The sequence below is a fragment of the Arvicola amphibius genome, chromosome 1 (assembly GCF_903992535.2).
Source record: "Arvicola amphibius chromosome 1, mArvAmp1.2, whole genome shotgun sequence".
In the NCBI taxonomy this organism is placed as follows: Eukaryota; Metazoa; Chordata; class Mammalia; order Rodentia; family Cricetidae; genus Arvicola; species Arvicola amphibius.
In genome coordinates this window covers 56,552,098-56,570,357 of record NC_052047.1, presented here as the reverse complement: position 1 = coordinate 56,570,357, position 18,260 = coordinate 56,552,098, and the positions used below count along the sequence as shown (strand labels likewise).

General features: G+C 42.8%; 1 protein-coding gene across 1 annotated transcript in view; it reads left to right on the top strand.

Moving 5' to 3' along the window:
* Cd38 (CD38 molecule) overlaps positions 1-18,260 on the top strand; it is a 45,472-nt gene that overhangs the window by 18,477 nt on the left and 8,735 nt on the right. Inside the window, exons 3-5 of the mRNA XM_038316322.1 lie at positions 14,139-14,268; positions 15,435-15,570; positions 17,653-17,738. Coding sequence (XP_038172250.1) covers positions 14,139-14,268; positions 15,435-15,570; positions 17,653-17,738 — 352 coding nt within the window. The remainder of the gene's footprint in view (positions 1-14,138; positions 14,269-15,434; positions 15,571-17,652; positions 17,739-18,260) is intronic.

Genomic DNA, 18,260 nt, shown 5'->3' with positions numbered 1-18,260 from the left:
TTGTTTCACTCTGTCCTGTCCCTGTTTGAAATAGCAACTTATTTCCCAGTAGCTCAACCCAAAACATCTTGGCATCACTTCTTTCTCCTTCCCCCCTCCGCATTCCGTATACACTCACACACTTAATGAAATGGCTCTACTAACTATATCCAGGTTGGTGTGGGGGCATGTGTTCATCCCATCACTAAGAAGCCAAGGACTGCTGTTTAAGGCTAGCCTGGGTTATATGGTGAGTTTGAGGACAGCCTGGGCGTGAGTCTTGTCTGTCCCCTGTACCAAATGTACCTAGAGTATATCCACTTCTCACTACATCTGCCGCTCTCTCTCCGAATCATAGTACTCTTGCAACTGCATTTCTCTGGGAAGAACAGAAGTAGGTAACAGCTGGTATGCAAAAATAGAAGAAACTGAGGAGTTACTAGAGAGGCAGAGCCTTTTAAGTAGGTTAAGAAATCATCTAAGTGAGGAAGGCCTCCAGAAATCCATAATGTCCAACGGTCATTACAATTGGCATTTCGATGCCAAATGCAGCATTTTTTTTCAATAGACTCACACAGGTCATTATTTTCTGAAACAAGCACTTAATTTTCATAGGAAGCATTGTTTTTATTTGTCTCTTACCTAATTTAGTTACATACAATTTAATAGAATTATATAATTAAAATACAAAGCACAAACATATTTACAAAAAGGTAAATGCGCATCCAAGTAGGTGGAAACAGAAGTTCTTGCCTATGCTCCAGAGGTGTCTGGGAATTGAGGTGAAGACAGCTTCTTTTACAGAGAAAGTGTCAGACAAGAAAGGAATATCCACATGTGAAAGGTGGTGCTTCATCTATGACAGCCCTCCTTTGCTTTCTGTTGCTGGGATAAACACCATGACCCAAAGCAACCTGGAGTGGGAAGGGGTTCGTTCACCAAATTGGTGTGGACATGGTTTTCTGGCAAAATGACCTCAGAGTTGAACAGCTATGAGTCTTGTTCTTTGAGAAACTACTTGGAAATTGATTGTGTCAGGGTATTGAAAAGATCATCTTTCTCAAAGGAGAAGTGGGTGGCAAGAATAGATTTAAGACACTGAGCAAAAAAACAAAACAGGAAACAGAGTGAAAGATGAAGAATTGGTTTCCTGTGCTCATGTGTTACGAAGGGTCAGAAAGCGAAAGGTGGTTATATTCATACACTGATATGGATGGATGCAGAGATCGTTTTAACCAACAGGTACCCACTCTGGGAGAGGCGATGAGGAAACAGGAGAGTGACAGCTGAGTCAGAAATATGGAGTCATCCAAGCCAGAGACTAATACTTTTATTCCCTAAAGGACTGATTTTTCTCAAACAATGAAAAGGAAGCATGCCCGCTGTAGAATGCTTGCTTAAAAATTTAAAACACAAGCCGGGCGGTGGTGGTGCATGCCTTTAATCCCAGCACTCGGGAGGCAGAGGCAGGCGGATCTCTGAGTTCGAGGCCTAGCTCTACAAGAGCTAGTTCCAGGACAGGCTCTAGAAACTACAGGGAAACCCTGTCTCGAAAAAAAAAAAAAAAAACCCAAAAAATATTTAAAACACAAGATTAAGAATGTGAAACCAACTAACTCCCAGTTAGACTCCTAAATAGTGGGTGGCTCCACCACTTAAAAAATGAATAAAGTTTAAAATGAAGGACAAAAGCAGTCCATGCCTGCTTAACCAGATAGATAGCTTCCACACTGAGTAGCTTACGCAATGCAGTTAGAATCTTTTGTAATGAATTAATTTTTAATTGTATGGTGTGTTCTCCTTACCAGAATACGTCAGATGTGGTATACACACATGGGACAAGTTTGACTTTACATATGTTACTGTCCTAGTCTGTTTTCTGTTGCTGTGATAATCACCATGATAAAAAACAGCTTAGTGAGAAAAGGAGAATATTTGCTCTTCCAGGTCACAGACCAGTACGGAAGGAGGCAGGAACTCACAGAGGGACATCAAGGCAGGAAATGAAGCAGAGCCATCGAGGAACACTACTTACTGACTTGTATTCTGACTTGCTCTGCTATCTTTCTTATATAGCCCAGACCCATCAGCCCAAGGTGGGACTGTCCACAGTGATCTGGACCCTCTCACATCAATTAGCAATTGACAAAATGTCCCCCAGATGTTCCCACAGGCCCAATCTAATGGAGGCAATTCCTTAGTTAAGCTTCCCTCCTCCCAGGTGTGGATAGTGTGTGTCAAGTTGATCAAAGTTAACGAGCACAATGAGCGTGGAGTCTTTAGCAATGATTACTCTAATTGAGTTTGAAGAAAGAATTTCACTCAAGGTATATGAAAGGGATACCCTGTCATAGCTACCACCAGATTCTCCCTGCACTGTTCAAATGCCCTCTTTCTCTCTCTGTCTCTGTCTCTCTCTCTGTCTCTGTCTCTCTCTCTCCCTTCCTCTCTTCTTCTTCCTCTGTCTTCTTTTCCCCTCTCTCCCTCCCTCCTCTTGTTATGACTGTCAAACAAATATTATGAAGTCATTTCTGCATTCCTAGGTTAAATAGAACGAAATTCATAATAAAGCTGGTCATCTTGGTTCCTGGGAGTAGGTGTTTATTACAAGTTGAATTATCTGTTATCTGTCGAGATATCTAAGCTGCCAGTGATGAAATCTCCTTGGAAGTCCTTCAAGGACACAGGCAGAAAACACACACAATTGGTAGAGATTTAAAAGGATGCTCAGACAGAGGTAAGGGCAGACAGTTGTAGTTTGGGACCTACTTTCTTGCTGTAACCCTTTTTTCAAAGGCATTGTGTAATCTCAGGGTCGGAGCAAATCAATTCACAGTCAAGAACTGTGTGTTTCTCCTTTACCAAGTTAGCTTTTCCTTAGTCTTAGTACACCAAAAGATTCACTCCCAATTTCATGCACCTCAACCAGAGTCTTCTGTCAATGTCTTAAAGCCAAGGAAGTTAAGTCGTGAATATTTTAAACACATCGAGATGTCCGTGGGATATTAGGAACTTCCCTTTTTGATCAATAACAATAGCAAAAAAATGCCATACCATGTCATAGCATTCTTTCAGTGTTTCAAAAAGTAGCTAGTTGCAGACTCAGCTCACAAAACACCTCTCTCAATTTCTTTGCCCTTTTCTCAGAGACTAACCCTGCCATTTGTTTCCTCTCAGAGCTCTCTAGAAATGCTCCCAGCACAAGGCAGCACAGACTCTTGTTTTCAACATGTTTTCTCTCTGTGTCTCACTTTCCTCTTCCTCTGCATTGAACAGGGTTCTTGTCGATGAGCCCAGCTGGCTCTCATTTTCACAGTTAATGGAGTCACACTTGATGAATTCTCTGTACACTAGATTTACATGGGGACATTTTCAGTGCTTTAATATTTGTAACAGTTCCTAAGAAATGCTAGAATAAAGTGTGTGTGTGTGTGTGTGTGTGTGTGTGTGTGTGTAAGATAGAAAATCCTAGGAGTAAGTTTGCTAAGTTAAGACATACATAATTTTTTATTTTTTTAAAAAATGCCCAATTTCTCTTCTTGGGGTGGTTCCCTTCTTGACACAACGAGTGTTTTCGTTTCCTCACACCCCCAACTCTGCCAGGTGTCTTTAGCTTGCTGATCACCAGTATGATGAGAAAAGGTACCGCCTCCAGGCTGTTCTGATTTTGTGTTTATTGCACACTTTGGTTCTATGGGGTTAACTGTGTTTTCCAATGAAGGGTATTTTACAATTTCGATGGCATTTACCTGTGTACAAATACGAGTCACAGAATGTGCCATGGTTACTTTCACTGGCGTCTTAAATTGCTAGAGCCGCCCTAACAAGGTATTTACTACACGTATGGCTTCAACAACAGAAATGTACTATCTGACAGTCTGGAGGTCGGAAGTCAAAAGTGGAGGTCTATGTAGGGCGGCTGTGCGGGACTCTGTCCCATGCCCTTCTCCCAAGTCCTGGGATCTATAGAAATCTTTGGCTGAGTGGAAAGGCTTCCCTGTGTGTGTGTGTGGGGGGGTGTCTTTATACAGTATTCTCTCTGTACATGTCTATTTCTACATCTAACTCTTCGTGTGTGTGTGTGTGTGTGTGTGTGTGTGTGTGTGTGTGTGTGGACATGTGTGTGTGCGTGCACATGCATAGACCAGAGAACAAGGCTGGGTATTTCTTTCTATTGTTGTCCATTTTATTTTGCGAGACAAATCCTCACACTGAACCTGGGTTTTGGTTAGACTGGCTGGCCACTGAAGGCTCCTGTACCTAACTTTGACACTCATGCTCAGGTTCTCATGCACTGCATGTGTAAACTTTACCCACGGAGCCATTTCTCCAGCCCCAGTTTCTTCCTTTCTACATCAGCCCAGCGATATGGGATGTAGAACTGCCCCAGTGACTTCATATAAAATTGATCATCCTCAAAGATGGTTTTAGCTGTTTAATTTTTAAAAATTTATTAGAATTAAAATGTCACTATATCACATTTTTCTTTCCTTTCTTCCCTCCATCTCCTCCCATGTTCCTCCTCTAATATTCCTTCTCCATTTGATGGCCTCTTTGAATGAATTAGCCTCTCCCTTAAATGAGGCCCCAATTGGTTATCCAGTACAAGGTGACCAGTCCTGAAATAATGTAGTCCCAAGCCACACTAAATGTACTCAAAAAAATGTGTGTGTGTGTGTGTGTGTGTATTCTGTGTTTTGTGTGTGTGTTCTACAAAGCTCTTCTTCCTAAATAGGGATACATTCAGAAATACCAGGGTGAAGGTTTCAACATCTTTGTGGTAAATACACACACACACACACACACACACACACACACACACTCACTCACTCACACACATATATAATGAGATACCCAGAAGTGAAGTGACCTCACAGTCAGTAAGAGTCAGACCCTTCCTTTCTAGTCTTTTATCTCGTGGGATGTGGTTTTTATCCATCAGAGAACGGTCGCAGCAATCACAGCCATTGTGTCCTCCCATAATCACATCTAGGGAGCAAAGGTCAGGGAGACGGGACTTGGTTTCGGGACTCTTCTCATCAGATAAGAATATTTCTCTCAGAATCCCTCCTTCAGGCTTCTGGTCTCTTCTTAAATTTCATTGGCCAAAAGTGACCCACATGGCTAGACCAGTGTGTAAGGAAGTTTGAGAAATGTTTTGAAATCTTCGTTGGAGACATGCTATCCAGAGAAGAAGGTGAAGGGAATCTGTGTCACATCACATGGAGACACAACATTGACATATATACTCCAAACTTGCAGAATCAAGTCTCTGCATGATTGCTCTGAACTTTCTTTGGAATTGTGGCGCTGAGTTTTGGTTTCATTTCCCTGATCAAATTAGGTCAACTGATCATCCTTTATGCATCCATTGGTCATCCGGACTTCTTCTGCTTTGCCCATCTTTCTACATTCAACATCCTAATCTCTTGTCAAATATATGGATGGCCAACATAGTTTCCCAATCTGTGGCTTCGTTCTTGACTTTATCTGTGGTACCCTTCATCCTGAAAATCTAAATGTTGTTGCAATTATGTTTTCTCTTATGGCTGTGCCTCTGTATCTTACTGAGGAATAGATTTTTTTAATGTGACATTATAAAGAGTGGTATGACTTTAAAAATGATAAGCTGCTACTTTTCACAGTTAAGTTCTTTAGCTATCTGGAATTTGTCTTCGTGTATTGCAAAATTAGGAAAATAATTTCACCCCCCCCCACCTTCAGGTGTATAATCAGTTATATGAATGCTGTTCATTGAATATTTCACTTGACCCAGAGTTGGTAATGCCACCTCCACTGCCTATTTGAGCTAAGATCCCAGCACATATGTGAGAAGCTAGATGTGGCTGCACTAGGGGCTATAATCCAAAACTGTGTGGAGTGGAAACAGGGGATCACCGAGGTTTGCTGGCCGTAAGCTTGGCTCCAGGTCAGTGAGAGACCCTATCTCAAGGGAATAAAGTGAAGGGTCCTGGGGCAGGACAGCTTGTCCTCCTTGAGCCTCTGTGAGTGTGTGCAAAAGTGTATGCATCTGCACATGTATGCATATACTTCATATATACATACACCAAACTTACACCTGTATACACACTTTATTTTAAAAGTTGGTTACTTTTTATTACTAAGTCAACTGTATGTGTTATACCATAATTTGTTTATGAACTTACTGGATGACGGACATTTGACTGATATTCACATTTTGAATATGATAAATGAAGATGATCTAGACATTAATGTATGAATTATTGTATGAGCATATAGTTTCATTTGGAGGGGGGCAAATATCCAGAAGTAAAGACTTGGACCAAATGGCAAAAGACTGTTTAACTTTTTGAGAAACCACCAAACTGTTTTGAATGGGATAGTGTTAAAGGAATGAACACATTTTTAATGTTTTGGAAGGGATAGATAAGGTTTGCATACATTGCCCAAGAGCGTGTGCTCAGAGCTTTGCCCTCACTGTGGTGATGTAAGGGGTGGGAAAGCCTTCAGGAGGCAGAGCCAAGTGGAAGAGACAAAGTTATTAGGATACTTCTCATAGAAAAGGCTGTGCACATCTGTCAAGGGTTAGTTTCTAAGATGGGGTTATGGAAAGAACAAGACTGAGGGCTGGGGATGGAGCTCTTTCAGTAGAGTGTTTATCTAATATGCATTAAGCCCTGGGTTCTATTTTTAACACTCTATAAATCTTGATATGGGATAATCACAACACTTGGGAGGTTGAGGCAGGAGAATCAGAAGTTAGAGATCATCCTCAGCTACACCGTGAATTCAAGGCCAGCCTGAGATACATGAGATCCTGCCTCTAAAACAAGAAGAGAAATGGGAAAGGGGGTCTTTCTGGGCTCCTTTCACATGATGTGATCTTTTCCACATTAAAAAAAATCAAGTTATACAGTACTGATGAAGTGTAAGTATAAATTTGCTTTCATGACACTGGGAAACTGTTGCTAGATGGAGGAGTGTCTATGTGTTACTTTATTGATTAATAAAAAATCTGCCTTGGCACTTTAAGAGGACAGAAAATTAGGTAGGTGGAGTAGACAGAACAGAATGCTGGGTAGAAGGCAGTGAGGCAGATGCTCGAGGCAGTCACCATAGTGAGTCGCCATGCTTCTCCTCTCTGAGATGGACACAGGTTAAGATCTCTCCTGGTAAGCAACCACCTCGTGGTGCTACACAGATTACTAAATATGGGTTAAAGCAAGATATGAGAATTAACCAATAGGAGGCTGAAACTAATGGGCCAGGCAGTGTTTAAAAGAATACAGTTTCCGTGTAATTATTTCAGGTATAAAGCTAGCCGGGTGGCGGGACACAGCCCGCCACTCCATCTATAGTTGCTGTTTGTTTTTTCAAGACAAGGTTTCTCTGCAGCTGTGGGTGTCCTGGAACTCACTCTGTAGACCAGGCTAGCCTCGAACTCTCTGATATCCACCTGTCTCTGCCTGCAGAGTACTGGGATTAAAGGCACGTGCTACCACTGCCCATAAGACATTGGGAACATTTCAGAAAGAATGATAAATATGTTTTCGAGAATATAGGAAGTTGAAGAATGACTGTCGTAGAATTGTTAAGCCTAAAATGTTTTGATGTGTCATTCTGAGTTACACTTTCAGGAAAATTTCTAACCAAACCGATGACTGATAAGGAAGTTTAGTTATTATCCTAAAAGAAAACATGGTAAGCTTTGAAATGGGCAAGGAAAATGAGGACATGGAAGGTGTGTTTGGGCATGTTGCTTTCTTCATGATACATGTACGCTATATTTAAGTAGAAGTAGTGTTCTCCCAAATAAATTCTCAAGATACAATATTTGACATAAGTAAAGAAACAGATCGTCTCCGTGCCTCCCCTGCATTACATGTAGAAGCCATGCAGTTCTTGGCACAACTTCCTTTCCAGCACTTGAAACAGTCTTGTCTCAGTCTTCCTCTTCCTTTGGTATCAGGTGGACCTGTCATGTAGAGCCCTTCCTTCAGCTTGACACGTTGTTCACTTAGCATTTTTCATAACCCTTCATTTTGCTTTTTGATGGCGTGCATGTTTCATCTTCCACAGTTTTCTCGTTGGCAAGTCTCAAAGCTCAGTCCTTCTATTGAGGCCATCATCATCATCATCATCATCATCATCATCATATCTTTTTTGGCCTTCTCACAAGCCCCTTTCTCTGGTCTATGACTTCCTGTGGACATCTTATGGGCATTTCAAGCTCCAGCTGTCCTAAATTGAACACATATCAAGGCTATTTCTGCTGGAAACTCTCTTCCAATTGATGGCGTCTCCATCCTTCTAGTATCTCAATCACAAGCTTTCTAGTTACTGACCAGATAGTTTGTCCAACACCGTATGCTCACATATACTCCGTCCACTAGAAATCCACAGCGAACTTGGAATCTATCACTTTTTTCATCTTATTTTTTTCTTTTCCTCTCCTTTCCCTTTTGTGTTAGCTCTGGCTGTCCTGGAACTTACTCTGTAGACCAGGCCAGCCTTGAACTCCGAGATTTTCTTGCCTCTGTCTCCCGAGTTCTGATCTACCTGCCTCTGCACCCACCTTCTTTCAGACTCCAGCCAGAAAAAAGGGCAGAGAATTCTTTTGAACTTAAGTGATCTCTTCTACTTCCTGTGCACAAAGCCTTCTGTTGCCACTACTCTACCCGAAGTAGAAGTCCACAGTGAAGGTCAGATTCGCATTTCTTCCTTGTTCCTCCTTGCTTGCTTTGCTCCAGCCAAAATGTTCCTTTCCACACATCAATTACTAGAACCTTCTTTCCAGAACATTATTCCTGCGGATGTCAGGGCTCTACGCTTCTGTCTTCCTTCAGGTCTTTGCTCAGTGCCAGCTAACATTTCCCCCCTCCCCTTATAGAATGTTGAACACTGCCTGCCCCTCCCCCAGAACTTCCATGGCTTTCTAACGCGCTTTATAACTTTCACGGCCTTTATCTCGTTCTCGGATTTACCCTCTGCACTTCGCACATGGCATATTTTAACTAAATATTTTCAAGATTTCTGATTTAGCCATTTCCAGGAACCCCTTCAAACTAGAGTTTCCTTTTTAAAAAAAATCCTGACCAAAGTTTTCCCTCCCTCTTCTCCTAGCCCCCTCCCCTCCCATCTCCCCAGATCCACTCCTCCTCCTTTCCCTTCGGAAAAAGGCTGGCCTCCCAGGGATCGATATCAAGCAAGCATGGCTTATCTAGTTATATTAATAAGACTAGGCACATCCCCTCATATTAAGACTGGATGAGGAAACCCAGTAGGAGGAAAAGGATACTGAAAGCAGAAAGAAGAGTTAGAGACAGTTCCCACTCCCACTGTTAGGAGTTCCGTAAGAACACTAAGCTACATAACCATGACGTATATACAGACGACCCGGGTGAGACCCATACCGGCTCTCTGTTTGATAGTCGAGTTTCTCTGAGCACTCTGAGCCCTGGTTAACTGATTCTGTGAGCTGTTTTCCTGAGACCCTGTTTAGAAATTCCTCATCGCTTCCTGTGTCTCTCCAATCACTCACTTCGCCCACAAGGTGGCAGTCTTTCCTTTAAATTCAGGCTGGAGTAGCCTTGGCAACTGTGTTTTCTTTGAGCAGAGACAGCTTGACCTGGAGGACTAGAGAGCTGAAAAGTTCATAAAACGTGTACCCCTACTCCCTCGAGAGCTAAATGTGTTGAAGGAACGGGGGCGTAGGTGTCAAAGCCTCGCACAGGAGTGGCACATTATGGAGGTAGAAATGCCGTTATTATGGAAGTAGTTCACATTTATAGTGGAGATGGATACCCAGTGCAGGCTGTCCACAAAAACCCGGTTTAACAATCACACACATATATGTGTCTCCCTTCGGCATAACACTTTACCTTTTCCTTCCCAACTCATGTTATTCTAGCATCTAGAAATGACTGCCCAGTTCTATTCTTGAATATCTCCTATGGTCTAGAGACACAACTCCCCTGGGGATCGTAACGTTTTTCATCTAGAAGCCTATTTTGAACATAGCTGCATAGTTTTGTTTTTCCTGTGGGAGGCAGCATTGTCTATCAAAAAAGAGAAGATCTGCTGCTATGAACACAGTGGAGCATATGTCCTTGCAGTATGAACCAGAACCTGGAAACAACCTAGATGTCCCTCAGCCGAAAGATGAATAAAGAAAATGTGGCACACATTACACATTAGAGTACTATAGAGTGTTAAAAAATAACAACAACTTGAAATTTGCTGGCAATGGATGGATCTAGAAAAAAACATATTGAGTGGGGTAACACAGACCCAGAAAGACAAATATAAGTGACTTTTAGACATAAAACAAAAGAATAACCAACCTACAGTTCATAGCCTCAGAGAACCCAGACAACAAAGAAGACCTTAAGAGAGACACACATGGATCTACATAGGAAGGAGAAAAAGACAAGATCTCCTGAGTAAATTAGGAGTGTGGGGTGTCATGGGGGGGGGGTAGAAGGGAAGAGGGGAGGAAGGGAGGAGAGTGCATAAAAATGTATAACTCAATAAAAACAATAAAAATGAGAAGATAGGGTTGGAGAGATGGCTCAGTGGCTAAGAGCACTGGCTGTTCTTTCAGAGATCCTGAGTTCAATTCCCAGCAACCACATGGTGGCTTATAACCATCCATAATGAGATCTGGTGCCCTCTTCTGCCCTACAGATATACATGCAGACAGAACATTGTATACATAACAAATAAGTAGTCTTTAAAAAGAAGGAGGAGGAGGAGGAGGAGGAGGAGGAGGAGGAGGAGGAGGAGGAGGAGAAGAAGAAGAAGAAGAAGAAGAAGAAGAAAAAGAAAGAAGAAGAAAAAAAAGAAGAAAAAAAAAAAAAAAGAAGAAGAAGAAGAAGAAGAAGAAGAAGAAGAAGAAGAAGAAGAAGAAGAAGAAGAAGAAGAAGAAGATGATGATTTCGGCCTGCAAAGCAATTCTGTAGCTGGCTAATTCTGCTTGGCCAGGGCCTAAATTGCCCTGAGTTCTGGTCTCTTCTAAACCAGATTCCCCCTCAGTGGCTGGTGTGAGATTCTGATGTAAGCACTAGCCATTGGCATCTTGAACAGCATCTGACTCACAGGGTCACGACTGCCCCTCTTTTCCTCTATTGCTGCTTTCCAACTTTGGTCATCTGGAAACAACCAACCCTGAGTAACTTAGTGGAAAGTGAAGGAGCGAGGGGTAGATGATAAGAAGTGGTCCATGGGGCTGGGAGCAGTACAGTGAAGGGCCACTGACAGGAGCAGAGGGGTAGAAAAGAGGAGAATGCACCATCGACCTCAAGTGAGCTTTATGGTTTCAAAAGATCAATGCCAGACTCGGTCTTGCTCTCTCTGCCTGCTGCTTGCAAATCAGAGTGTAAGCTCTCAGCTACTGCTCCAACACTGAGCCTGCCCACCTGCCACCATGCTTTCCGCCATGATGTTCATGGACTCACAGCCTGAAACTCTAAGCCAGCCCCAGTTAACAGCTTTCTTTTATGATCTGTTTTGGTCATAGTTTTATCATAGCAATACTAACTCTAATTAAGAGATAATACAGCATGAATATCCTAAGAACATCGTGCTAAGTAAAGTCAGCCACATATAAAGATTCCAGTTGCATGAGGTACCTAGCATAGTCAAATTGAAACAGAAAGAATTGTGGTAGCCAGGGGTAGGGTAGAGGAAGGTCAGGCCATTAATGCTAATGGGTTGCTAAGCATCATGACTTTACTTATCTGTGCGTGTAAAGTCAGGATGGACTGGAAAGTGAATCTCAGTGGTAGAGCACTTGCGCAGCATGTGTGATGCAGGGAGTTTAATTCCTAGCACTACAAAAACCAAAGCGAAATTACCCAGTGCCACCACTGTTGTGGTGTTGTGTGTCTGTAGTCCCAGCTACTCCGAAATTTTGTTATTATAAGAAAAGAGGAGATTGCGTCTTAATGAGTACAAACTAAAGACAAGCATAGCTGAGAAATAAGGTTGGGGAATGAGAGCAGGTTCAAGAAGAAAAAAGAGGGGCTGGAGACTTGGCTCAGAGGTTAAGAGCATGGCCTGCTCTTCCAAAGGTCCTGAGTTCAATTCCCAGCAACCATATGGTGGCTCACAACCATCTGTAATGGGGTCCGGTGCCCTCTTCTGGCCTGCAGGCATACACACAGACAGAATATTGTATACATAATAAATAAATAAATATTTAAAAAAGAGAAGAAAAAGGATGGTGCACACAGTCTGGGGGCATGCTTAGGTAAAGACTGTGAAGCATATGTTTGCAGGGTTAGAGTGGTGGACAGGAACACTTCTGGTCATGCTTGGCTTGAATGATAAAGATGGCAGCCAGTAACACCTCTGGGCAACCTCAGTTTGATAGATAGATAGATAGATGATAGATAGATAGATAGATAGATAGATAGATAGATAGATAGATAGATAGGATAGATTAGATAGGTAGATAGACAGACAGACAGACAGACAGAACAACAACAGAAGGTTTTAGCAGTAAAGGAAAGGACTCTTTGAAAGTGTGTTTCCTAGGGGGTTGCCCCTAAAATTTGAATCCTAACATATTTCTATTTGGCTACAAGTGAAAAAAGGGGGTAAAAAGATTTTGAAAACAATTTTGATGATTTATGCAAGATGATGCTTTTGTTTTTCTCTTTGAAATACAAATTCTTCCGAGTAGAATCAACTCTTCCATGTCAGATCCAGCAGTATTGCTCCAGTCTCCACTCCTCAGAAAAGAACTTTCCTCAGGTTTTAGCCCCAGGTTTCTTGAATCTTTACTGTAATTTGAACTGGAGTATAAGACCTAAGAGAAGGATAAGAAAAATTTGGGAGCATTGTGAGTTTTTGGTGATTAAATAAAAGCTTGCTGATGAGAAATTCTGATGTGTGGCAGGTTCTCAGGGCTGATCACTTCCCTTTCCACCAGGCCTTCTTCAAAGTGGGAAACACTCTCCGCCTTGCTGCTTCTTCGGCCTCCGTCTCTCGTCTTAGTCTGCCTCAAGTGCTGCAGATGTCACCAAGGGGAAAGTAGAGGAGGTCTACAACAGCTGGAACTTAGAACAGAGAGTTCTTCAGAAGGCCACGGCAGTAATTACTGGAATTAAAGCATAAACCCTACTGAAAGCAAAGTAGCCGCCAAACGTCTATTTTCTAAATTGCTCATGATAGCACCCCATAAATTTTGATTGACATTAAAGTACATAGCATCATAACTTTCTTTTTGTGTATGTAAAAGGGGGAGCACTATGGTTTCCGGGCATAGTTTTCAAAGGCAGCTGCTGATGGGCTTAAACTACTCTGGATTAGACTTAGGATAGAAATGTTATTGAACCTTTCACTCTTTCATTTGTCTCCACTGATTCTCAAACATAACCAGGGTCAGCATTGCCTGGGGGCAAGGGAAGCCATGAGAGCACAGACCGTTGAACCCTGTCCTACATTAACAAGTCCAACTGCAATAGCCCTGCTTATTTGAAGTTTTAATTGACACATAGTATTGGATATATTTATGGGCACAACATGGCAATTTGGTCCACATATACACTACTATATAATGATCAGATTAGAGTGATCGGCATGTTTATCACCTCAGGCATTCATGACTTCTCTGTGTTGAGAATATCCAGTCCCCTCTGCTAGGCATTTTGAAATCTTGTCCTTTCTGAAGGCACTTAGAAACCATAAGTGATTTTATATAAGATGTAGGATAAGAACCAAAAATAACAGTTTTCTTCATATTTTCTTCTTAATTTTATCCAGCACTTGGGCCACTTTACCCTCAGTGAGCCTCTGCACAGAGGCTGATTTCCACCCCGGAGGATGCGGTACACATCTGATAGGATGATGTACAGGACTGACTGCCCTGTGTGTGGTTCCCAGAGGAGGAGCATTTCTTGCTATTACCTATGCTCCGAAAATATTTCTAAGACTTATTTTTGTTTTATGTGTCTTGTTGTTTTGCCTCTGTGTATGTTCATACACCATGTGTGTGCAGTGCCCATGGAGGCCAGATGAAGGTGTCGGGTCCTCTGGACTGAACACACAGTTGAGAGCCACTGCGTAGGTGCTGAGGACCAAACCCAGTCAACAAATACTCTTCACTGATGAGCCATCTTACCAGACCCTTCCAAAATATTTTAAAAATCTGCTCTCCACGTTTCCTTTTATAGTGATCACGACTGCAAGAAGATACTGAGTACATTCAAAAGAGCATTTGTTTCCAAGAATCAATGCAACATCACAGGAGAAGACTATGAGCCACTCGTTAAGTTGGTCACTCAGACCGTACCATGTAACAAGGTAACAAGTTATTCCTTTCACATTTGAGAATAAAAGCCAAAGGGAAGAGGTCCCAGGACCAGAGTTAGGATGCAGAAAGAGAGGCAATCTTGGCATTAGGCATCATTTGATATGGTTGGTAGGGTAGTATTGGTAGAAGGCAGGCTTTGGAGAACTAGGAGACCCTCAGGGTTTAGGATATCTGGGGAAGGAGGGTAAAAGAGAAGAGGTGGGAACAGAGAAAAGAATCTAACATCAACCCCACCCCATAAGAAAAGTAATCCAGACTTACATACTTATGGAACTTCTGGATTCTGATGTAACCGACAAGTAGATGGTAACACAAGGCCAATTTGCATTTGAAGAGTGATTTTTACTCTCCTAGCCCTCACCTTCTTAGTTCTTCAGAGCCATCCTATGGAGTAGGCAAGCCAGGGATCAGTCTTTTTTCACCAGCGAGGAATCTCAGGCTCGGTGAGAAGAAATTGCCCAAATATAAGAAATGTAAACCAGCTGAAGGCCAGAGAGTGGTGGCACACGCCTTTAATCCCAGCATTTGGGAGGCAGAGTCTGGCTGGCGGATCTTTGTGAGTTCAAGGCCAGCCTAGTCTACAGAAAGAGTTCCAGGACAGGCTCCAAAAGCTACACAGACAAACTATCTTGATAAAACAAACAAACAAACAAACAAAGATGTAAACCGACTGAAATGTAAATTGAAGAAGCCCTGGAGTCCTAGAAGCCTGGTTTCCAGTCCTTTAATATACTGGGAAAGGTCTCTCATGAGGACAACTCTTTCAAAGTCTGTGTTTAAAGCAAAATTTCTCATGTCTGAAGCTAAGTGAAGCTCTCCAATCCACTCCCCGTTATCACCGCCCATCCCATTTTTAAGTGAGCTGGAGATTGCTGTGTCTCCTACCCCAGGGGTACCAAGTGCATTGCTCTGAACAGAGGACGTGGAGGACAGACAATAATCAAACAGACTTCTCTGAATAGGTAGTGGGTGTGATGATTTACTTTGATAGTTTTATTTACAGAAGGTTGATTGATGGAACTATGGATTGGCTGCTGTTCTGGGGATGGAACCCAGAGCCTCGTTTGTGTTATCACTCATTCTACTGCTGAGCCACATCCCCCAACCCTCGGGTTTATTTTTGGACCTACTAAATTGTGTGTTTATTCTTTCTCAGACTCTCTTTTGGAGCAAATCCAAGCATTTGGCTCATCAGTATACCTCGGTCCAGGGGAAGATGTTCACCCTGGAGGACACGCTGCTGGGCTACATTGCTGATGATCTCAGGTGGTGTGGAGATCCCAGCACTTCCGGTAAGGATCTCAATCACCTGGGATGGCTCAGGGTGCCGGGGAATGGATTCTTGAGCTGGACAAGGGACCTTGAAAGGTCAGTAGGCACATGCCCTAATGCCATCGGTACCCTCAATGGCAAGTCAGGCTCTTAGAGAACAGCAATCCCTGTCCTCTGGAAATATCAGCTTCAGAGTTTAGGACTGCAGTTGGCCTCTGAGGGATGGGAAGTAGTACATGTGGAGGAGATGACTGATCAGAAATCCTCCCATAAGGGAGGAAGCGAGAGAGAGAGAGAGAGAGAGAGAGAGAGAGAGAGAGAGAGAGAGAGAGAGAGAGAGAGAGAGAGAGAGAGAGACGCTGAGAAAGCCATTATTTATTCACGTGGATAGGTTCCCTCATGATCCCAACTCGTCTTAGAGGTCCCATCAACTCAACACAATGCAATAGATAATTGAGGTAATTTGAGTGTTGGCAAGCCAAGCTGTATCAAAGCACAGTACTCGTTTATAATGCTGTTGAGATCAGACATCCCCAAATCCAGTTCTTTTTCCTACTCTCTCCTTTCCCTGTCTCCTCCCACATCTACTCCTTCTTCCCTCTCCACTTCCTCTTTCTCTTCCCCTCTTTTTTTTTTTTTACAAGTAGTGGCCCCCTTAACCTATATATCTTAATGCATTCTGCATCATGCATTCTTGAACACAATTCTGAGCCACTTTTAAAGTCATTTTGAAACTGAAATTATATATACTTAAGGTGTGTAGTATAATGTTTGGTTATAAATAGACACAGTGAACCAATTATTATATTGAGATAATATAATAAAGAGACCAGCCCCCCATCACTCCCCTGGAGTCCAGGAACACTTAGAGAGAAGGCCAGTCCTTCGCCGGAAGAAGACATATTCGCCAGACATTTAGCATGGGCATCTTAAGGTATCATCCCCATTCTTTATTGTGATCTTCCCTTCTTTTCCCTTTATAGCAAATCAATCTATGTGCTCAGAAACCCATCTGTTCTTCGTCTCTGCTCACACTGCCTGAGTCCAGCACCCAGACACCCACTCTTGGGATGCTCTGGGGATGCCGCAATGCTGCAGTGATGACTCTTTACCCCTCTGGATCAGTCTCCATTAGATCTGACACCACAGAGGTTTTCCTTATAGTAAACATCTGACCGTGTCTATCTCCTTTGAAAACCTAATTTTCTCTCCTCACCTCTAGACTAATGGTCTAAGTTCCTCAGCTTGGCGTGGCCTCTGTATATCAGGGGCCTCATCTTTTATCGTTCTCCTTTTCTGATCAGAGCCCAGCACAGCTTTTTGCCTCTGCACGTGCCATCTGCATAAGGTGTCCTTCTCTTTAGTGTCTGTCTGAGGACAATAATTCTTGTCCAAGGCAAAATTCAACCTGAACTTTTCCTGGCACTATTTCACAGCAGAAGTTAATCTTTCTCTGGGTATTTGTCTTCGCTACATCACATGCTATAAGAGGCAGAGCTCCCACTGATTCAAGCCTCTATCTCCAGAACCTAACCCTCAGCAAATGTTTATATACTAAGGTAGATAACCTTGCGTACAGTGTCATAGAAATAATGTAGCCACACTCTATGCTCTGTACTGCACTAAGGGCTGAACCTGTTGTGATGGGGCTGGCTGTAAAAAACCTGAGACCACCTGAGCCCCCAAACTTCTGGGGGTTGAGAAGGAAACTCGCCACAAGAGAGAACTACCAGAAACCAGAGAAGTGTCTGGCGAATATGCCTTCTTCCGGCAAAGGCCTGGCCTTCTCTCTAAGTGTTCCTGGACTCCAGGGGAGTGATGGGGGCTGCTCTCTTTGGGGCAAACTTTTGTTGTCATTTCCCAGAATCATGAGTCAAACCCATCACACTGTTCCTGTCTGGGATCTGGAAGGGAAGGCAAGCAGCTGGAAGGAATTCAGGGGACACTTAGTCAAATTGGGTTGAGATATATCCATTCTCCAGCCTCTGCCTTGGCGCAGATGCCATTGGAAAACACTCCCACTGTCATTGTCAGCCAAGAACGAGCCTGAAGGTACATGTCCATTTCCACTTTAACTATTTCCTATACACTATGTGTTTTAGACCTGAACTATGACTCTTGCCCACACTGGAGTGAAAACTGTCCCAACAATCCTGTCACGGTGTTCTGGAAAGAGATTTCCCAAAAGGTAAGTTCCAAGTAGTTCAGTTCCAGAGTTTTGACTGAAGGTGCTGTCTGGTCAATGGTTGGTTGATTTGGACCCTTTTGGGGTCACATATCTTTGTAGGTGTGAAAGTGTGGAAACCTTTTCTGAGAAAAAAAGCTCAGAGATACATGCTAGATGACTTTCCCACCCAATTTCAGAACACTCACAGAGGCTTTGCAAGCTCAGAAAAAGAATCCCTACCCCCAATGAGTGCATAATATTCATTGGCTATGTCTATCAGGAAGCTAGGTTTGATTTAATCTTGGGACCCAGGTTTTGGTTGGATTTCTGGGAAAGTTTTAATAATTTGCATTTATGGACCACTTAATATGTTCCCAACTCTTTGCAGGAGTTAAGAGCTCTGTCTTCACAATAGCCAAATAAAATATCATGAATACCATGGCCACTTTGGAGCAGCACCATGGAGGTGCAAGCAATCGTGGAAGCTACTAGCTGATTCCTGATCTCGAGTCTGGGCTGAGAAACACTAGCTCCCTCACCTCA